Source organism: Diabrotica undecimpunctata, chromosome 3, assembly GCF_040954645.1.
Source record: "Diabrotica undecimpunctata isolate CICGRU chromosome 3, icDiaUnde3, whole genome shotgun sequence".
Taxonomy (NCBI): Eukaryota; Metazoa; Arthropoda; class Insecta; order Coleoptera; family Chrysomelidae; genus Diabrotica; species Diabrotica undecimpunctata.
The window spans coordinates 93,051,337-93,075,443 of NC_092805.1; the positions used below are offsets into that span (position 1 = coordinate 93,051,337).

General features: G+C 31.8%; 1 protein-coding gene across 4 annotated transcripts in view; it reads right to left on the reverse strand.

The window, feature by feature from the left end:
- LOC140437062 (uncharacterized) overlaps positions 1–22,965 on the reverse strand; it is a 65,792-nt gene extending 42,827 nt beyond the window's left edge. The window contains exons 1-4 of one of the 4 annotated variants that reach the window (XM_072526310.1): positions 22,804–22,965; positions 17,222–17,310; positions 11,921–12,013; positions 4,289–4,562 (exon numbers count right to left, since the gene is read on the reverse strand). In XM_072526310.1, the coding sequence (XP_072382411.1) occupies positions 4,289–4,562; positions 11,921–12,013; positions 17,222–17,310; position 22,804 (457 nt within the window). In that variant the 5' untranslated portion in view covers positions 22,805–22,965. Of the gene's footprint in view, positions 1–4,288; positions 4,563–11,920; positions 12,014–17,221; positions 17,311–22,802 lie in introns of all 4 variants that reach the window. The other 3 variants (XM_072526312.1, XM_072526311.1, XM_072526313.1) reach the window with 3 other exon arrangements.
- Between the last annotated feature and the right edge of the window lie 1,142 nt (positions 22,966–24,107).

Sequence of the window (24,107 nt, forward strand, 5' to 3'; positions counted from 1 at the left end):
ACCACTTTGTTCTGATGTTTTTATTTCAGTATTTTTAACGGGAGATGTGATCTTCTAATGTTTGTGTCTGTATTTTTTAGAACCATTGGGTTATCCGAATATTTTGGATCATGTTCAAAAAAATTCCAAATTTTGAACAAAAAATTCAAATTATCGTCGCTAGGTAGATTATTCTTTAAATTTTATTTTAAATATATAAGCTATGAACTTTTTCAGGACCTAAGATATTTACAAAAGTATTACAGTTCATCTTTGGTTTCTTCTAATGATCTGAAATGATTTTTTATTACTTCTTTACCTAAACATTTTGTGTAGTCAATAGCATCTGCTTTAAATGGAAATAATCCGCAAACCTTGAAACCATTTACTACTGTTTCAGTTTTACAGCTTTTTTTGTAGCTTGCTCCAATATAGAAGCAAATAAAACCTTATTCACTGTTTTTTTTTGTGAATTTTAGATCATGTAATAATTTTTTGATATCAAGTATAATGGAGTTTTGAAAACTATCCAATGGATGGCTACGAATAGCTTGTAATACTGCCTGAGAATCTGATACTATTACGATGTTCTAACAATAATTAGTGACACACCAAGTTAGTGCTTTCTGTATAGCAGCAGCCTCGGCTGTAAAAATAGAACAACATTCAGGAATTCGATATTTCTCAACATAATTGCTGTTTGAAACAAAAAAGCGAAACCAGTACTTTTAACAGTTTTTGAACCATCTGTATAAATTATTGTTAAATCTTCCCCTAATTTGCTCAGTATGGATTTGATTATCATATTAGTTTAAATTGGTAAGTCTGAATAAGAGGGCATTATAATGGTTGGTTTGTCTATCAGAACTTCAAATTCTTGTATGTAAAAAGGAAATTTTGGTAGTTACTTTACTCTGGGTTAAAGGACATAATGGAGTAATTGGAAACGAATTAGTGGATGGTATGGCAAAAAATACATCTGAGATATCCGAAATTACAAATTTTTACTACTTTAAAGATCTTTTTTCTATTATCGGGAGTATTGGCAGGGAAAGATGGATGTCAAAATATAAAGAGGTTCAGAAGACTTCACGAAACCATTACTTTTCTATTCATCCATGCTTACCAAAAAATATTCCCCATTTTAATTTTAACTATAATAAAGTACATTCTTCGTTAATAACCCGGTTAAAACTTAACCATGGCCTTTTTCCAGAGCATCTGCATAGGATTAGAATCTATGAAACCCCTTTCTGTCCTTGTGATGGTAAATCTGTCGGAGATTTGAACCACTTATTTTTCGATTGTCCTAATCATAGGGAACAGACTCAATACAGATCTAGGTTTAATTGATCTCAATATTAGCCTACCAGTTAACATCAGCAATCTGTTATCTTATTCTGACAAATCTATATATATAATATTCTAATCAAGTTTATAAACGATTCTAAAATAAAAATTTAAACATCCTTATAACAATTTTCTGTGGCAAAAAGATTTTTTGTCTAATGCCATCTCTCTCTCTCTCTCACACACACACACACACACACACACACACACACACACACACACACACACACACACACACACACACAACCTTATTCACTACCCCTCCTGGATGCTGTTCTTCCCATTCTCTCACTGACTGCCGCCAAGCTTCTTTTAGTGGACAGAAAATAGAAACGTCACATGGTTGTAAAATCCTTGTGGCGTTAGGATAAAGTGCAATTACTTTAATCTGCAGTTCATTACACAATAGACTTAATCGGTAATTTGGTACAAAAAGAATAACTGAATGCTTAATATTATTTTCAATTAGGTGGGCTTAAAAAACATTCGCAATATACTCATAGAATGTCTCTACCGTCATCCAAGCATTATCACTTCTGCTCACACCCCATTTAGGATTAATGTCTTTAGCAACTTTTTCTGGAATACGTTGATAAGGATAAATAACCATAGACACGCAAATTTTACCGTCTGCTGAAAACGTAAACATCACAGTGACGTTTTCTTTTGAACAGTTTTTTCAACATTATAAAGATTTTGGAACCTTTCATAGCAAATACTTTTTCAGCAGATCGACATATTTGAAATCCTGACTCATCTCCATTAAAAATTCTTGATGGATCAGTTAGAACTTCTTCTAGATGGTTTTCTTTAACATAGTTTTCAATATTTTTAAACCAGTTTTTGATGTCTCGTTCAGATAGACAAGCGCTAGCTGCCGTCACACCTTCACTTGTCCTTTTAGAAACCTCTGGATGTCGCTTCAAAAATCCCTAAAAAAAATCAAACAATAAATACAGATTAAAATACATTTTTTTGGTGACTTACTTTTAACCATCCATCTCCAGGTCAATTATCTTTAATTATTGGGGAGCAGATTTTTGCACGCTGCTTTTTAAATCGTTAGCCTTTTTGGAGAAATCTTTTGAACCGGCTTCTTGTATCCATCTGGAATATTGAATGTAAAATCAAACAATGCTATGGATTAAGATAAATTTAATGAACGTACCTAACCAGAGTATTCTCCTCCTCGCAAGTTAAAATAGGAGACGGTCCAAGTGTATCTTTATGTTCCGGATGTTTTAATTTAAATTCTATAGTGAACTTATTCGGAATTCCATATTTTTTTCAGCTGATCTATACGATACAGTGCCATTTTGGATATCCTATAAGTTAAATCTTATCGTATTTTCTAAGTTTAGGCATTTTACTACAATCCTAAAAAATCAATTTAGTGATTGGAAGGTCAAATTTAGTTATTGTACAGCTGTCAAATAACTAAAATAAAATTATTGTAATAACTGTCAAATCGAGTACTAAATTAATTTTACTGCCTCTAGTTAATTATACGTAAACCCGTTGAAAATTGTAGAAACATGTGGTAAGTATACTTATCTAGTGATTGGACAGGTGTTCTATAATAGAATTCAGCAAGTTTTCTAGTTTACTTATTAGACAGGCGTAATTAAATCCGAAGTAAAATCCCTATCACTGTACGCGATCTACCTTAGGGACTATTCGGCTAGATAAGTGCCTGTACTACACCCTTTTAAATAAAAACACAATCTTACCTTAAAAAAAACACGTAGTTAAAAAAAAAGTCAGAGCAGATGCTTAACACAATGCTTAAATGTCACTTCACTCACATAACCTAAAAATATTTACCGCCAAAATCACAGAACCCGTTAAAGTCAGAACATAGACACAAGAATGTACGTTATATAGAAACGAGTAGTGCCACTGTGAAATATACTCTTGTTAGCACTTGCTAACACTTTTAATCGTAAGTAAACACTGTAATGTCCAATAACTGTCTCGTGTCACATAACTGGCGTTTTACCCTATATGTGCATTTGAACTTTTACAGATACTCACAGATAGGCTTTTTAAATCTCTCATCAACACTATTTGAATTCAATCAGAATTTCCTGTTTTTAGGTCATGTACAAAACCTTCATATTATCAACAGTGTATTCTCCAAATTCAACCTATCATTATTGATTTTTATAAATTCCTTATTTTAATAAGTCAGTTTATTGATTGACATTATTGAAAGCAAATATTTATCTAACTTGTTAACTATTCTTAATACAATTAGATTTTATTTTTTCTTCAACAACAAATAAAAATAATTTTGTATTATATAATATCATTTAAAACAATAATATAAATTTAATTCTAAATAACACCCTCATTGGGCATATACTATTTGATAATTAAAAAAACTACCTATCACTTATCTTGAAGGTCTTGTCATTTCCAGACAATCTTTACTTCCTTCTGTCAACAGTTGGTTGTTGCCTCTCAGGGCGTAAGGGAACTCTTTTTCGAGCTAGAATATTGTACGTTGCCTTAAAAAATGCAATCCTTTATCATCGACTTAGTGTCTTATGAATTATAATGTTAATTACTCAAATTGTGTAATTTAAATGTCATCTGACCTCATCATGTGGCTAGTTCCAAATAGTATAATATACTAAAATATAGGCGTAAGTAACAATCACATTTTCAATGTAGCAGTCAAAGTTTTACTACTTTTGTATTCATTTTTAAGTGGTTATTCTTTTAGGTTTTTCACTGAAGATTATTTGATAGGATCGAAAACGTTCTAAAAAATTATAAACCCATTTTGGATAATTTTTTAAAAATTTTAATAATAAAAACAACCGTTTATACCATTTTATAAAAAGAAGTTTTGTAAGTCATTGTAAGTTTTTTTAAACTATGCTATACAGCCAACCACTGAGAATTTCCCTTTCAAATTTTCTTTAGTAATCATTTAAAAAAAAAATTATAATACCTATTGGTTGTGGTCCAGAAAAAGGTAAGAGGTTTTCAGGTGTTACTGTAATTGCTTTATCTCCTCGGTCTTTAGGTTCTATTTTAGGAGAAGGACATACGGAGCAGACACAATTTTGACAATCACATGTAGTTGACGGAATTATGGAGGTTATATGTGACTTCTTTTTTGCATTTTCAAAACAAACCGAACAAACACACTTTACGCAGTTACACATTAGAGTCGGTGTTTCCATTTCTGAGCAGACACAAGTTAGACAAGAACAATCTTCACCCTAAAATTTATTATTTAGTATGTTATCTAACTTTTTATCTTAAAGTATATTAGGGAAAAGGAATAAAATTAAGTAACGTTTGAAAATATTTTTTTGAATATAAATTTTGACCGATTTATGTATTTCGTCCATTTTTTATTCTTCCTGACCACCATATCTTACCATAATATGCTATGAAGTATTTTCATGTAAAAAACCTATCCAGTTTTCTTTGTGTCCTTATTTCATTTAATTTTTTTAATATTCCTAACGTCCTTATTTCTGTTGTTATTTTTATTTGTGATGAGTGAACTTTGGTTTAAAATCTTATTAAACAAATAAAATAAAATGGGCGAAAAAAGTTCCAAGTGATTTTAATTAAATGACGGAATTTATTCAGTTTACTTCAAAGTGCTTTTGGAAAAATGTTGTTCTATGTAAAGCGTCTCTTCAAAGTAATCCTCATCTTAGGCCTATACTAAAAGCCTGAAGAATATGAGAATATCAATTTTGAGACCCCAAAGAAGTTGCCAAAAAATTTACCACTTTTACCTCTGGGCTTCCCCCTAAAACCCCCTCGTAGGGGGGTAAAAACGCACAAAAATCGATTTATCAAATATCTGTACGTCAAAGAAAAGAATATTTCAAATAAGCAATGTAGCCGAGATAATTTTGAACAAAAATGTTTATAAGCACTTTTTGTGTAGAATGAACCGTTCTTTCAGAAAAAACGCTTGAAGCTACCGGCGATTTTAAATATCAGTTGCGCGCGCGAAATCAATGTTAAATTAAGTTTGTATTTGTATCAACTAGACGGTTAAAATCCGCTATCTTTTGATCAGAGTGTCCTATGGACATATTTCAAAATGCGTTTTAAAGGCGAAGAGTACAGCTTTTGTATACAATTTTTGTATTTGGCCGCAAAAGAAGTCAATTTATATAAATCTGTTCAACAAATAAACGTTCTGCGATTTTGGCCAGTTTTTACGATTCTCGTGAGATCAATAAAATTTATCACTTCTATTGACCGATCACAGTGAAATTTTCATTTTAGTGACCAATCTTAAAAATTTATAACATGAAAATTCAATTTTGAGTTGTGACAACAAATATGAGGTATTTGAAATATGACTAAAAAACGCAGATTTTAAACTCTTACATTACAAACGATCGTACGTCAAAGGAGATGCCTTCAAGAAGACGGTTTTAAGTGTAATTTATAGTAAAAATTTTGGTACTTTGGAAAACGTACTAGTGTGATTAAAAAGGAGCAGTTTTAAATGTTTTAGATCATTAGGAATGTGAAAGTCTAAATTCAGCGTTTTTTAAGCATATTTCAAATGCCTCACATTTGTTGCCAAAACTCAAAATTAAAACTTTATGCTATGGGTTTTGAAGACTAGGCCCTAGTAATTAAAACTTTATAGTGACCGGTCAATGAAAGAGATAAATTGTATTGATTTCATGAGAAATATAAAACATGGCGAAATTCGCGCCACGTTTATTTATTTAACACCTTTATAGAAACTCAACAAAATACTAAAATTGTGAACGAAAACTGTACTCTTTACCTTTAAACGCATCTTGATTTTTGTCGATAGGACACTCATATCAAAAGATATCGAATTTTTACCGTTGAGCTGAAACAAATTTTTCCAAATCGCCGAATGTTTCAAGCGTTGTTTCTAAGAGAACGGTTTATTTTACACAAAAAAAAATTATCAATTTTTTTGTTCAAAATTATGTAAGCTACATATTTTATTTGAAACTTTTTTTTTGATATGACGTACAGATTCTTAATAAATCTATTTTTTCCGTTTTCCCAGTTTAGTGGAAATTCCGGGGGCAAAAGTGATAAACTTTTTTGCATCTTTTTGTCTCTTCTTAAAGTTGATATTCTCTGAAAAATTCAGCTTGTTTGTATAATTTTTAGAGAGTCAGTGACATTTTTAGAGGTTCAGTGGCATATCTCTGACGACTCAAGTAAATATAATGGAGAAACTATTATCTATTTACGTATCAAGTGAACCTCTTAAGAGAAGACTGTTTTACAGGAGAGAGTTTTCCTATCAAACTGAAAAATCTATTGTAAATGCTCTGCATTGCTTAGTTTAAAACATAAAGGATTTTAGTGGCAAAATAAATAGCTTAGTTTATATTCAAAAAGGGGGTATTCAATAAGATCTAAAGTTATAAAAGGTGCAATAGTAAATAAAAACATAGAATCTTCATTGAAATTAGTGTTTCAGTCAATGCCAAGGATTACAATCATTGTAACTAACACCAAAGATAAATTTGGTAGTGTAGCTGCAGCCAAATGATTTTCATAAAAGCGCTGGTACTCCTGCTGTGGTATTAGGTCAAGACCGACATTCTGATTAACCTATGTATCTGTATCTGTCCTCTTCACAACTAAGGATTATACGAACGCCTCATTACGGACAAATATGATAATGTTATTTCTAATGTAGTAACTACTCTAAATAGAAACCTATAGACTTAAATTTTTTTAAATTGCAAAGGGAGGTCTCGTGACAGGTCAAAAACTTTTTGTTTCTTCTTGTATAGCTTTCGTAGATCAGCAGTATTTTGTAGATTTGTATGTACACCTTAAACTTAAAGTAACTCCTAAAGAAAAAATCTAATGGAGTAAGATTCGGTGATCTTTGTGGCCATTCTATGGGTCCACGTTGTCCTAAACATCATTTGGGAAAAACTATTTTGGAAAAGCTGGCCACGAAGTCGGAAGCATTTTTAATCAAAGATTTCCTGAACGTAAATTGAAAAACATTTTGTTAAATTCTGTATTTCTAAATTTTTTGAAACTGGCAGCGTATAAAACAAAAAGCGCTCTGGTATAAAATTCATTACAGAACACACACAGATAAATGTTTTGTCACAATTCGTTGAATATCCACCTGTATCAAGCAGAAGTACAGCTCTCGATTGCGATATCAATTTTAAAAAGTTTTGAATATACTTAAAAAAACAAATATCATCCATATAAACTACATGATATTCACGAACTAACAGAAGATGATGTAGATAAAAGAACAGTAAATTGTGAAATGATCAATACCACTCTTAAGACAAAATCCCGATTATTTAAATGTTTGCTCTAGTGATAAAGCTACATTTTAATGGCCACGTTCACCGTCATAAAAACAGATACTAATTTGATATAAATCATTGGAAAATAAAATAGTAACTGCGATAACCGACATAATCACAACTCATCCACAAGATTAACACCAAGACATAATTTTCTATCAAGACGGAGCTTTGTCTCATTATAGAAGCAGGGTTCGAATTTATTTAACTATAGTCCTTCCTGGACGATAAAATGACGTGAACACATAGAATGGGCACCGAGATGGCAGGATATTATCCTACTTGATTTTTTCTTGTGGGGTTCGTAACATAATTAGAAATATAGAATGTTCGAGAAAAAATTAAACATAGGTTATACAACTTTTACCAGATAAATGGTGAACATATGATACACCTAACAAATTAAATGTTTATCATTGAGATTTATTTATGTAATAGTTTTATTTTTGCTAATAAAGGGTCATATGAATCCTTTGATGCCTTGAGATATTATAGCCCAAGCTGTAAAGAAAAAAACGTGCAATAATTAGTGAATTTTTGAAACCAGCACAACATTATGAAGCGCAATGCCTGGAGTGCAACTCCATATTGTTGGTTATAATTTTTTTATAGCACTTTTAAGGTTCAAAAGACGGTGTTTTTTGATTATCTTTTTTTATTGTATCTAATTAATATTTTAGCGTAAAATGAGTACAATATTATAAAAGTACATCTGAAAAGATTTTATTTAAGCTAAGCTACATTAAATTTGACCCAATAGTTTATGCAAAATTAACGGTTTCTTAATATTGTTCTGAAGCTATTTTATTGTGGCATTTTAAATTTATTTATATTTAAATGGGAATAAGCCACAATAAAAGGTTAAAATACGTTTATTGACGTTTCAATTCCGAAGTGGAAATTGAAACGTCAATAAACGTATTTTAACCTTTTATTGTGGCTTATTCCCATTTAAATATAAATCAAAATTAACGATTGAAAGTCCAAAAATGACAGTTTTTAGCCATTTTTAATTTTTGAAATAACTTTTGTAAATATTCTTTTTTTATATGCAAATAGCAAATATTGCAGCTTTTTTAATTACAAATCGAATGAGACTTCAAAGATCCGATCAGTTAATTTTTTTAATCTTCTGTCGGGCGCGGCTGTTCAAATTGATACAACAGAAATGTTTTGTGCCAGTATGTGTGTCTGGTAAACCGTCGGAATTGTCGTCATCAGTAGCTTCCTACCGCTCAGTATTCTACAGAACGTGATCGGTCATTAAGTAGTAAATATTTTTTGATAGAACGAATATATTTGAATATTGTTTATTTTGATATACCGCGTCCATTGATATAACAAAATTAATTCTGTAAATTTGTGACATTTATTAGTCTGGTAAGTACTATTTTTTTATACTACTACTACCTTTCCTTTTTTTTATTTAAAATTAATATAACTTGGAGGATCCTAAAAATGTTGAAGAATTACAAAGATTGATGTTTGACGACTACGAAGGTGATTCACAGGACGATTTTGATGATGAAGGGGATACAGATGCAGAATGTGAAGTCAAACATCGTGACGGCGATTCAGATACTGAGAAAAAAGCTAGTGACAATGATGATTACAACTTTTTTTTTGGAAGATCTTGGAGTTCTTGGAGAGAAAGAAAAAACAAAATTGAATAAAAACCCCCTTATCACAAAGAGTTCGTTCAAAACAACATAATCTTATTCGCAAGTTACTAGGTGTAATAGGTGCTGCAAGAATGTCAAAACTCCTTCGAAATGATGTGAGTTGCATTATGGATGACGAAATATTGCGTATAATTGTACAACAGACCAACCATTATATTGAAAATGTTAAATCGCTCTTCAAACGCGATAGAGATGCCAAGCATATAGACATTTTAGAACTAAAGGCATTTATAGGTCTCTTATACTTTGCTGGTGTTCACAGAAGTAACATACAGTGTGGAAGACCTGTTGGGATCCGACGGGGATGTTATTGAAAAATTCCGACTGGTCATGAACATCAAAAGATTTAAGTTCATTATGTGTTGTATGCGATTTGATGATCGCACTACCAGAAATAAAAAAAAAAACGACATAATTTCCGAAATTTGTGACATTTTTACAATGTTAGTACACAATTCACAGAAATACTATAGTTTAGGACACAACGTTACGATTGATGAGAAATTGAAAGGCTTTCGTGGACGATGCGGTTTTGTGCAATACATACCGAATAAACCTAATAAATATGGTGTGAAAATCTACGCACTTGTGGATTCCCAGGTTAACTATCTATATAATTTGGAAATATATGTAGGATTACAATCCGAAGGTCCATTTTAATTAAGCAATTCACCGTCAGATGTTGTTCTGCGACTTTGTCAACCTTTTTATCAGACATGACGAAATGTTACTGTTGATAACTGATTCACCATTATTCCATTCATAGATAAGTTACGACGTAAAAACCTTTCTTACGTTGGCACTTAGAAAAAGAATAAAGTCGAAATTCCACCTGAATGACTTCCAAATAAGACAAGAGGTAATAATAATAGCTTGTTTGCCTTCAAAAATGGGCGCACTTTGGTTTAATATGTTCCTAGAAAAGGAAAATGTGTAATTTTGGCTTCAAATCTACATGAAGATTCTTCTATTGATCTTGAAACAGGAGATAAAAAGAAGCTTTCTATTATCACATTTTGCAATAGCACCAAAGGCATGTGTGCATCATACAACGTAGCTGGAAATGTTCGTCGTTTGCCCATGATAGTATTTTTCGCTATGCTTAATATTAGTTGAATTAATGGTAACATATTTGGGCAATGATCAAAATGTTATTCGAACAAAAAAATTTTTTAAAGATTTGTCAGATGCATTAGTTTTACCTCATATGGTTCGAAGAAGTTCAGAAACATCAGCAATTCATATATCGGCTTACAACAACGTCTAAAAGAATTTGCCCCATTAGAACAAGGAGAACAGAAAACAGAAAACTCTCCATATACAGTACACACATTTTTAACTTATTGATTCTTATAACTAAAGTCAACACAAAGATAAAAAAAAATTTTCTTCTCGACGAGTGGAAATGGAGTTAACTTAATTTATTTAAATTGTAGTAGAGGTTTGGCCATTGGGTTACTACCCATCACTTCCATTCTAACGTTGTTCAGTTCGATTACAACTAGATGGATCGTGACGTATTACGGATCGTTGGAAAGAGGATAGCTCAAGAAGTAAACAATAAAGTGTTGAGATCAAAGGGTGAATTGTCAAAAAGACCTTAAGCTTATAGTGCCTAAACGTATTAACATACAGGACCGTACAATATTTCATATGATAGGATTTATCCAATAGAATACAATGACAAACAAAAATCAACCATGGAAGCATACCAAATGGGCTTGCACGCGTTTCTTTGCTTTGTGTTCAAAAATGTTTTTTGAAGACACAATACACAATAACGAATTTAAGGATTAATTTGCAAAACTCATTAAAATTACAAGGTTTTTGTATTGTTAATATTACACATAAAAATAAAATATTGAGCCCAAGAGGCAATGTCACAAGTTTTATTTTTACTAAATTGATCGACCAAATTCAAAATAAATAAGAGAAAATATAGTCTTAATTAGAGGACCGGAAAACATTTGAAGGGGATACAAATTTTGTATGTATACAGAAACAACGAGCAGATAATTGATGTAAATATGAATTTCAATTTGTTATTTATAATTACAAAAAGAGTACTTAGCTCATTGGAACAGAAGTTGTGTTTACTAGTTGAACCTTAAAAGTGCCATAAAAAAATTATAACCAATAGTTTAGAGTTGCAAACACTTGGAGGTTGTTGGTATTACAATGTACATTTTTATGTTAAGTGTTGGCACCACCTGTTAGTGACACCAGTGTCAACGTCAACAATTAGTTTTTAGACATTTTTGTAAACAGGAATTTGTGTTAGAATAAAATTTGTATTTTTGTCAACGTATCGTTTTAGTATTGCATCTATAAGCAGACTTTTTCCATCACGCCTCCCTAAAGAGGTTACTTTAGGCATTACCTTTCATAACGCTATGCTGGTTTCAAAAATTCACTAATCAATGCTCAAAATCATTCATATTTGTCTCTACAGCTTGGACTATTAGAATAAATTTTAAAATCGACGGGTTCGACCCATTTGTTCGTTACTTCTATAATTTTTAATTTTTCCTTAAAAAACATTTATTGTACACTTATTTTATTAAAGCAATATGTCACAATAATTACCGTTGCAGTTGTGTAACGAGATGTGGATTTATCTGGAAAATCGGTACTGCTATATAATATATCGCATTTGCTGCAATTACAGTTGTTATTATCCTAAAATTTTAAAATAATTGGGTTATTATTATAAATATTAATACATTAAACACAAACAGAAATATTATATCTAAAATCCTATACAGTAAAAAAAGGGTACAGTAGGCGGTACTGTAGAATAACGTGAATTTATATATATATATATATATATATATATATATATATATATATATATATATATATATATATATATATATATATATTATTTAACGTGAAGAAATAATGTGAATAACGTGTATTTTTATTTAAATATTTTTAAAATTGAATAAAGTTATTTTATTATTTATTTATTACTATAATTATACGTCTTATTTTTGTAAACATATGGTGAATTTATAGATGATTCAAATAAACAAAAAAATAATATTTAAGAATTACACAAAACCGCTGTTAATTTCCTTGTTATATGTTAAAAAAAATTGTATAAAAGACTCTCCTCTTCGCGTAATTGGACTCTTTCAACTGTTTGCAGTGCCTTACTGCAATTGCTCCGCATTGTTAAAGTGTCATGTCTGCCGTCGAGTCCCATGCTGCGCTGCTGTTTACATTGTATTATATAGCAAAGTTCGGTTTTTTTTTGTCAAGAATGTTGTTTTCTAGTGAAATAGTATATTATATAATAGTAAAATAATCACGCTACAGCAGAAATTTACATAAAATGTTATTTAGCATTATCTCATATCATGAAGTTCTTTCAATTAATCCAAATTAAACTTTTACCTTTGTGTTTTGTGTTTATATTTTGAAAAATGGATTTTGTTAATCTGTTGTTAAATACTCAATAAACTCTTGTATTAGGATAAATATGCTTTTAATTTAATACAGTTTTCCAGTCTTTTAATTAATCAACTGCGTTTTTATTATCAAAATAATCAGTTAAAACTACTGAACCTTTTTTTTGGAGGAGGTATTAAATGATGAAATATATGGTCTTTTATTTATACTGTTACGATAGATAATGACGTGTCATATGACTCAAAACTGTAAACATATTTATTACTAATATCTTTTCTATTCAAGTATTTTCTAGATAATAAATATACCTGCCGGCAGAAACCTCTAGAGCCATGGGTCCCCCTACGATATAAAAAAACCTGTTTACATTGATGGAACTGCTTTGGATGGATGGTCATCCATTCATCGCCGGGATTCCGGAACTAACGGCATTTTATATTTAAAGAAGAAACTCTGCTGAAAACAGTTAGTTAGTTTTTGAACATCGCGTCGAGGTTTTAAAATGTAACGCACGTATTATAATAAATGTAGATAAATTATATAATTATTATTGTGAAATAAATTAGTAATAAAGACTTTAATAAATTTGTAAGTGTTATTAATGGAACCTTTAATAATAAATAATAAAACCAAGAAATTAGTAGAATAAAAACAGTTCAATACCAATTTTACTGTTGCATCCAATAACAGCACATTTAAAATATTTAAATTTCAAAGCAAGTTGATTTTTTCATTGATATTATGTACTATTTCATTAAAAAACGACATTCTTGAGAGAAAAACTAAACTGTTCTATATAATATTATGTAAACTGCAGCTGAGTAGGAATCGACGGCCGACATGACACTTTGACAATGTGGAGGGGGTACAAGTACGAGTTATCCCAATAGAAGCTTTGCTTCAAAAACAAGCTGATGCATTAAAAATTAAAAAAAGTCTAATACAAGACGCTAGTCTTATTTAGTGGCACCGTCTCTTCAGTAGAAGTTGGCGATTACTACTGTGAATTCTTCCTAATATCGGTCTTTTGTTATGAGCGTTTGTAGGTATTGGAGCTAGAGTCATGTCCTTTTTTCAATGTAACTTTTTTTTTAAATTGTCGTATTGCTAGATTCCTATTGCTAGATAGAAGGTATCCATTGAATTCTGACAGGCAACGGCAAGGGAAATCTTTTTTGGACATATACGTCACGGAGCAAGACACCTTGGCATCTTTCGGCCGAATAGGATACCAGGACAGAACTGGATTAACCGTATTCCGGCTAAAACCTTAACCACCGTTCCAGAGAGGTGGTCTTGCCACTCAATGTACAACTATAATAAAAAACTAAAAACTTATAAATAACCATACCTATTACCGTAAATCAGAAAATATTTCAGACGTTAGGCCATAAACTAATAAATAATATTAACCATAAATTTCAGATCCCTAACTCAATTTCCTCCTCTGTCCTCCTGCTCCTTTTTCTTCATCACCCCAGAAATCAGACAGTATACTTCTCTCCATTCTTTCTCTCCTCTCAACATTATGTTTACCATGTTTCTTTCATCCAGCCCGAAACCCATTCGCCTCTCGAAATCTCCCCTCTCATTTGCCCATCTTTGGCAGTTAAAAATGTTGGCACGAGCGTCCGGTACCCCACAAATAGTACAGTCTGCCGAGGCAGATTTGCTCATTCTATTTGTAAAGGTGCCAAAACTATCATGCCCGGATTTTTCCCGGTTCCCTTTGAGAACTAACACCTCTGTTTTCTGAGGCGCTAGCTGTAGATCGTTCTCTCTGATCCACCTACTAATGCGAAGCAGGGCTATGTTAGCCGCATTAGCCATGTCCGTTTTCTGACTCGCCTTCGCAACCAGTGCGAGATCAACGGCATAAGCTACAAGAGTGCATCCCCTTGGCATCTGTAGCCTCAACACCCCGTCGTACAGGACATTTCACAGGATGGGACCCTGCGACAAACTGATGCTGGTATCTTTTTCTCTTACGGACCTGTCAGTAAAGTATCTGTCAATTACGTTGATCCGGTACTCACTAACGCCCAATTCTCTCAGCCTGGACATGATTTTTCCCATGATGCCGTATTAAAGGCATTGTTGAGGTCAAGCAGGATGAGAGCCACCCATCTCTTTGTAATCTGCGTAACTAAAGATATTACTTCTGTGACCGCATCTATGATGGACCTTTTGGCCCTAAAAGCATATTGGCGGTAGCTCAGTGCATGCTTTTCTTCTAGCTCTCGCTCAAGGCGGCCTTTTACAAGGTGCTCGTACAATATCGAACTAAGAAGGCAAATTGGCCGAAATCGCACCTCTTTCTCTTCACCTATACCTTTCTAGATAAGGTATATTTCTTCAATGTAATTTAGCGATAAGTGAAGTCATCTGTGGTAACGTCCGGTGATGAGAAATGGTCTTTATTAAAATAAGGTATTTCTGGGCTGTTTAATTTTAAATATTATTTCTTGTTCTAGATATAAGGTTTTATGTCTATAAATAAATATGTCTAATAGCCTATAAATCTACTTTAATTTATTTATTAAAACCGTATAACCGAGTTTGCACTTCTTTGCTTAATGTCAGCAATTTATTATTGTGTCATCTACATAATTAATATTTTTGCTGTACATCTTTTGTTGTCTTTTCTGTACTTCTTTAACCGTTTGATGTTAAATCTGCTAGTGTTATTTCTGCTAGTGTGTACTAGCCTAATCTATTTATACTGCTGTCCGACTACTTTTTTCTGTATAGTACCCTGTCCTTTATGATATCTATGATCTCTATATTACACCTATCTGTGACATATTTGTTTGAGTGAGTTTGAGAATTGTGAGTTGTTTGGTTCAAAGTGTTTTATCTCTAACTGTCTAATTTATCTGTAACGTTTCTTTAAAAATATTTTCATAGCCAACGCAACAAATTTTCATTTATGTTTATAATTAAATAAATTAATATTTTCGGTGTCATTTTTGCACGATCACAATAAAACCGAACAGATGATCTGGTTCCCATACCGTTGCCGTATTTGGGGTTCTTCTTTTTTTTTTATAAATTCCTTTGTGAATAATTTCTAGACATGAGCATGATCTATTGACAGCCATTACATCTCTATATTGAATCCAAAGACACAAAACGTTGTTGGATTCAGGGAGAGGGATAAAGAGAAAAGTGAGCCAGTCTTGATGAAATTTGCCGTTCTTTTTAATGCGTGTTTTATTTCTGAAATTAGAGTGAATAATTTATTTTCAATATTTATTTTTCTGTTAATATTGAGTTCTGTAGTCTGACAACAACTTTTGTTTATATTATCTACATTCGTCATTCATTTCTTCCAATTTTGCCAGAGTCAACCAACTATACTTGTTAGCATAGCAGCACACTTACTACTGCTTCTGATTCCAGACATTTCTTAAATTTTTCTGCCTTTCATCATATTTATTATGTGTAAGTCTTCTATCTTTTCGCACATGACTATGCCTGGGTATACAGTAGACATACAAGCCAGATTGTTTGTCGAGCTAATATTTTCTAAATTTAATTTAGTTGGTTATATATTTTGATTACTTCGTTACTGACTTTCGTCATTCTTTCTAATACCTCTCCCGGCGTTCTAATTTAAGAATATTCCTTTGATTTAGAATCCAGGTTTTACTTACGTACATTACAATAGGCTTTATTACGGTCTCATATATTCTCTTCTTAGTTTTTCAAGCAATCACTTTGTATTATTTTAACCATGTTTATTAAGCTCTATTTCCTCTTGCTGTTCCTTTTAAAACCTACGTATTTTCTCAGACTTATTTGTAATGGTCACTCCCAGGTACTCAAAATTACTCACCTTCTCAAATTTAAATTCTTTTCCGTCGATACTTCTTAATTTTATGGTTTTTTGCCTATTTCTTGCAATAACTCCTTCCACCTATCACAACAAAGCTTCTAACACAATAAACAAACTTTTAGGTTATGGAGTCCTATTGTCTTATTCTATATCGTCGAAATTTCTTGAGATCTCTCCCACTAATCTGATTTTATTTTGTGTCTACTACCACTTTTACCACTATATCTGCTGAAATTCGTTTACTAATTTTAAAGTCCACTGCAGGTTGGTCTTAAAATGTTTTCCTGTTTTCCACTTGTTTTTCTTTGACTTCTACAAGTTTTTTTTTTCAGTGGCGAGTCTTCTTATTCTTGTAGTGCCTATCCGTTTCGGATGTTAGCGACCATCATGGCAATCTGTATTTTGCAAACTGCAGCTCTGAAAAGATTTGTGGTTGTTGTGTTGAACCACATACGTAGATTTTTCAATCAGGAGATTCTGCGCCTTCCTGGTCCTCGTTTTGTCTCTACTTTTCCTTGAGGAATTCATAGAAGTGGAGAGTACTTTCAATTATCCTGATTTTGTGTATTTCTACATTTGAATACTTAATTGTGTAAAAAATATATTTTATTCTAGCTATAAAAGATACTACTCACGTTATTAAAACAACTTGTGTTTTTTGAACTTGTATCTACTGGGTTTCTTCTTTCAGCAGTCGGTGTAGATGGACATAAACAATTATGCACTAGAAGAGTAGTTACAAATTTAGATATTTTAAAAATAAAAAAATATAAAATTATAAAATTATATATATATATATATATATATATATATATATATATATATATATATATATATATATTTATATATATATATTATATATATATATATATATATATATATATATATATATATATATATATAAATATAATAAAAAGTATTAATTCAGTTATTCACTAATTCTAGTGAATTCTTCATATGAATATTCACTAATTCTAGGTTCCCCAACAATGGTCATCGGTACTTTTTATTTTCAACCTTCTTTTTAATTAGATTTATAAATAAGTTGACTGTTCTATTCTGTCCTGTAAACATATATTTGTCATTCAGTTGATTTTTCGCACAAAAACTGTTTCCCAAGCCATATTATTTTTTGTTTTGCTCTTCGGAGTAGTAGATCCCTGTGTCAAAAATAGGCGCTTTTTTTTAATTACTTTGGTGTCTCTAACAATAAAGTTAACTTTCCATATTTTTTTCAATAAAAATATTTTTTTTTCAAATTAGTTCACTAAGCTCAATTAAAACAAGTTACTTTTTCTCATTCATGGCTTCATGTTTCGATATATTGTACATCAGCAATAGAATAGAATTATTTTATTTATACTGTTCTTGTTAACATATTGTGACCTTTTTGTGACTTTTTCATGTTTGTATAAATTTAAAAAACTCTGAATGTATTTTTTTAACTGTAACTTTTATTGTATTTATTAAATGTATTTTGTAACACCTCAACATATGCATTTGACATTGTTTGACATCTATATATGAATTTACATTCATTAGAACTGAAGAAGTGCAGAAATACTGCATGAAACGTTTTCTATTAAAAGATTGAAATAGTTTTTTCATTTTTTATTTCTCCTTGACTGATATCCTCATTTCAGTGAGATTTTAACCTTACTCACATTGTGTATTTAAATATAGACGGTCGTACTCCTTTCAATATATATATATATATATATATATATATATATATATATATATATATATATATATATATATGTATATATTACACAAATATATACAAGAGTGTGGTAAGACCTGCGCTGGTGTACGGCGGTGAAGTGTGGTCTGTAAAGAAGATCCAGAAAAAGAAGATGAAGGTAGCTGAAATAAAAATGTTACGGTGTATGTTGGGTAAGACTAGAAGAAACTGGATCAGACACGACTTCATTAGGGAAAGAGCCGGGGTGACTACAGTCTCAAAAAAGTTCAAGAACAAAGACTGCAATGGTTTGGTCAAGTCAGACGTAGAGATGAAAATTATGTGTGATTAAGGATAGAGCTGTTAGAAGTTGATGGAAGAAGAGGTAGAGAAAAACCAGGGAGAAGATGGAAGGACTGTGTTTCAGTGGACTTAAGAGAGAAAGGTTTAGATGAAGAAGATCCGATAGACAGATGAGTGTCGACGAAGAGTAAGGAACAGTGACTTCTGAAAAGGGGAAAAGCTGAAGAAGAAGAAGAACGTCGCGCGGTCTACGATCGTAGACCAATCTTCTTTAAGTGGTCGCCAATTACAGAAAACTGCGCATAAGCCCCACCCCACTTGTGCTGTCACTAATACCAGAGAACAACCGAACACATGTGTGTTCGGTTAATCTATGCTAATACTTCCAACTTCCAACTGACTCTTCAGTATGCTAAACGCCGCCGATCCGTTTGCATTATTTTTTTATCATTAGTTAAAGAGCACTGGTCTACAACCGTAGACTGCGCGACTAAATGCGTTACTGTTTTTAGTTTTCCTGATAATTTAAGTTTTTATCTGTGGAATAGTTTAGGTGAGTAATATTTCTTTTTTTAATTTGACATAATAAATTTAGATATTGCATGTAATAATACAGTTGAAAAAAGTGGTTTATTTTGAAATAATATATAAAATTATGGACATGAGTAACTACATGAGAGTGGGTGGGTGTGTTTGTATGTGTTTGGTTATTAGTTGATTTTTTTTAAGTTATATGATATTAACAGATATATGTCTACCCCTGATCCCAAAAAACGTAGAGTTCAAAGTAGTATAAATCCAGAAGATTGGAGGAGATAGTATGAAGGGTTGTCGAGTGGCAAAAAAAGTCCTGTGGATAAAGAAGTTAAAGATGAAGTAGAAGAGGATATTTATTAACAAATGATTGATAATTTTAAACAATATATACCTAGTAAGCCTGCCAGATATGGAATCAAGGTATTTGCATTAGTGGATGTAAAGACCTTGTACACATTTAATGTCGAAACCTACGTTGGAACACAACTAAAAGGACCATACAAGCATAGTAATTTTTCTAAAGATATAGTTCTGAGGTTAGTACACCCTATAGAAGGAACAAAACGCAACATAACTGGGGACAATTGATTTACTAGTGTGCCACCAACAAAAAACTATTGAAAGAAAAAAAAATTAACCTACGTTGCTACCATGAAAAAGAATAAACGTGAAATATCACCAGAGTTCTTACTTAAAAAAAATAGAGAAGATCGATTTTTATTCTTTGGTTCTCAGAAAAATTTTACCATGGTTTCCTATTGTCCTAAAAAAATAAGGCTGTTCTTTTAATTTCTTCTACGCACAATGATAATGCGATTGACACGAAAACTGGTGATTAAGAGGAACGCGAAATCGTCAACTTCTACAACTATACTAAAATATGTGTAGACACAGTTGACTAAATATGTGAAAAATACGTGGTTATATTTTATGATTTGCTAAATATATCTGCGATAAATGCCTGTTGTGTATTTAAAACTAATAACATAAATAAATAAGTTTCAAGAAGCGACTTCGTTGAAAACTTAGCATGAGAACTAATCAAACTGTAACCTTGAGCACCAATTTGTGACGTTCCAACGAACATTCATTGGGTGCCAATTTGTAACCCTTCGAGGCTCAATTTGTAACATCCCAACGTTGAGCTGCTGTTGTCAACTTGTAACCGCCAACCTTAGTTTGCTGCTACAACCTGACTAACATCACTAACAACGTTGGAGCGACAAATCGTTTCCCGTTGGGACCAATTTTTAACGTCATAACCCCTAATGTATCAATTGCAAAATTGCTACATTAGACGTTATACGAAACACTCCCTGGCTAGCTCACTCAGAACGTGAATATGGCCTACTCTGGAGCAACACACGCAAACAAGTAAAAAGAAGAAACAATACACAGTTAAATTAACACATGTTTATTAAAATATTAAACAAAATGGGCAGAAAAATACATGTTTAAATATTATATTGAATTTAAATAAAAATTATCCGACTTCTTGCTACAGTGTTACATTATAGTAAGGAAAAATGCTTGTCACCAAATCCTAGGTTTTATCCTGGTCTTTTCTGCTATGGTTGTTAGCAAGCCATGTTGTTAGTTGTGGATTTTCTTGCCCTGGAGTCAACTCTCCTATCGGAATGATAGTGCCATTCTCAGGCCAGTTGGTCTTCTGGATGTTAAGATAATTTGACCCGCACCTGAGAAATGTATCCTGGAGGTTGACTCCTAATTCAGGAGACGACACAACAATTGGTTATTATACTTTTACAGAAGTCATGAAGAAAATCGACATTTTTAGAAATAAAAGCAATTATATCGACTTTTGTATCGAACGGGAAGGGGGAAATGTCAACAAAAAGGAGTCTTTGTCACTAGCATTAAACTAAACAGAGAATAAAGATGGCACCTCTCGTTCCAAAGTAACAGAAATAGAGATGAAAATAAAATTCATTCTTTAGAAACTTGAGTAAAAGATAAAAATGATGATTATTAAGAAAATAGGAAAGGTAGATACTGAAAAATATATATATAAAGAAGATAGATTTGGACGCCAACTGGTTTTTATACCAAATACCAGTAAAAATGAAAAGAGAATAATGAATCAATTAAGTAACGACATAATTCTGATACAATCTATATCTGAGAAAATATATAGAAAAATAAGAGATACAATGGAGGATATAGAAGAATATGAATTATGACAGAAGATATGGAAATTGGAGAATAGAATTAACGAAATATATTAACATAAGAAAGAAAGCAGGCAATGTAACAGTTATAACGCTACAAAACCATAAATTGAATATAGATCAACTACACCTTCCCTGCCAAGTGAATTTAGACGACAAGCTCGCGTACTGTTCGGAGTTCCGAAGAAGTCGTATCCTCTCCCCCTAATATTCCAACAAATTACGTGGGATGATGTATTTGTCCATGATTTCGCAATAAGTCAACGAGAAGGCGATGCCAAAGATATGGCAAATTTGCATACAAGGATCATCTCAGGGATATTTGCACTGAATGTTTGACGGGCTTAAATTGTGTCACTTTTACCATTTAATAGTTTTGTTCTTTGTTTACTTTTCTGTTCTATTCTTTATTATTCATCACTCATTTTATAAGTTCAAAACTATAAAAAATTGTGTTTTTTACTAAATTATTTTTTATTTTTGTAACCATTTTCATTTACTTGCGAATAAAGATATAAAAAAGCACGACCCCGTTTTTAATTTTACCACTGTCAAAATTACCAAAGCTAAGGAACAAAACATATATCTAATATAAAAGTACAGAGATACATAATGTTTTTAACCATTATTTGTTAAATTTGTCAAAATTCGGTATTATATAATAAAAAACTATTGGTCTACGATCGTAGAACGCGCGATTAAAGTCGTCAACAAAACCCGCGCGACTAAAGGAGGGTTAACGGTGTATTTATAAATCATATTAGACACGTAGATCATACTCTACTTCTAACGACTATAGAAATACTGTTAAAATGTATAACAGAAGCAGTATACAAATGGGATTCAAGTTTAAGAACAGGAAAAGCAAGTGGTTAACAATACAAGAGGCTTGCTAACATATTATGAACTCTTTGCATTCAAATTCAACCAATTCATGAAAATATCAGCAAAATATGTGGCTGTGTATGATAGGATATTTACTTAGATATTTTAGATTTTAAAAGGGTCGATTGGCTTCGTAGACCTTTCCACACGGCGGTCGTGAACATCTTTTTTGGACCATACTGTATCTATTAAGTAACTAGAGTAGCAGATTTAGGCTACTTAGCAAGCCTATTATCAGTTTGGAATAGACATTATTTTCCTGCTTAGGTTCTAAAAGACCTGTTGCAGATATTTATAGCATTGCCAAATGATTGCCCTACAGTTGCAAGAAATATAACCGTCCATTTCCTCTGCGTATTCTCCACTGTCCATTTTACAGTTGGAAGTGAAGCACATTTGTTTGTGTACAGATCGAAAGAATCGTATTTGATTTAAATTGAAAATATTTTTAAAATAGACAAAGGTCCCCAACCCAGGCCATATATTATTAAGAGCTAATATGGAAACAAAGTTAAATAGAGGCGATTTAATCGTAGCAGTGATATTAGCAAACATTCTCTAATCTACATAATAAAAATTAAATTCAAATTCAACATATTACGAAAAATGAGCAACTTACTTTAAATTAAATGAAGTCAGTTTGGCTGGTAATGTTACATTCGGCTTGATAAGTTTACTGAAATTTGTATAAAAAGTTATTTACAGAAGGAATAAAAGATCACTAAAATTTTGTAAGTACATGTTTAACGAAATGAAAGAATGACATTTATTATGACAGGGTAATCTTAGCTTGCTATGTATCTCAAAATAGGTCTATATATTCAAAATAGTCTATGTATTAAGGAATCTATACCACATTAGTAGTGATATCACATCATCATGATTTATAGTATCTATTAGACATAAACCAGTTAACCAGATGAAGCACCTATTTGTAAACGTTTCCAATCGACAAAATAATTAAAATTTACTTTTTTGTGAAGTTAAACAACACTAATAAAACCTTGTATAAATGCTGCGTTCTCAAATAAAACTTGGTACAAACCTATAGGTTATTTGCGGAACTTTTTTGCTTTGATAGTTGATATGCAAACCAACAGTTTGTTCGTCATCCACTACTAAGAATGCTCCTGTCATTCCTATACTAATTAACGCCATGTTTTAATTCTTTTTCTTGTAGTGTACCATATTCGCTATCATGGCTGCATTACCAGCAGCCCTAAGGAGTAATTTAGTCGATTTTCTGTACCCTCAAGTTTTTAAGCCACGATATTTTACTTCTTCCAGGCCCTTGGATCTTTCCCATATGATGAGATGTAAAGTTTATAGTTTTCGGGAAGTCTCATAATGTGACTGAAGCATTTCAGCTTGCGTCATTTTCTTATACTGGCCACATATGTTGTTGAGTTCAGAGCCTTTTAAAAACTCTTCCATTTATGACTCAATCGATCCAGCTTATCTTTAGTAGTCGTTCTTGTACTCACATCCCAAATGCTTCCAAGCCTTTAATCATGGCCTCATTTAGATTCCATGCTTCTACTGTATGTAGTAGTACTTCTTCTTAACGTTTAGTCTTCCTACGGAGGTTGACAACCATAATGGCAATTTTTATTTTTAAACTTGCTGTTTTAATAAATCAGTCGATCTGCATTGATACCAATAACTTAGATTATTCAAACAAGAATTCTGCCTTCGGCCAATAGATCTTCTTCCTTAAAGCTTTCCCTGTATTATGAGTCTCATAATTTTATATTATTGTCCCCTCATCACGTAGCCTAGGTATTTCACTTTTCTTATATCGTATATCGGTGATTAGTTCAGTTTCTTTATCCCTCACCAATATTTCTTTTTCAATATTCAATATCATGAATTCAAAGAATGTCAAACGTGGAAGTAACTAGAAGGATAGGAAATGAGGAGGAA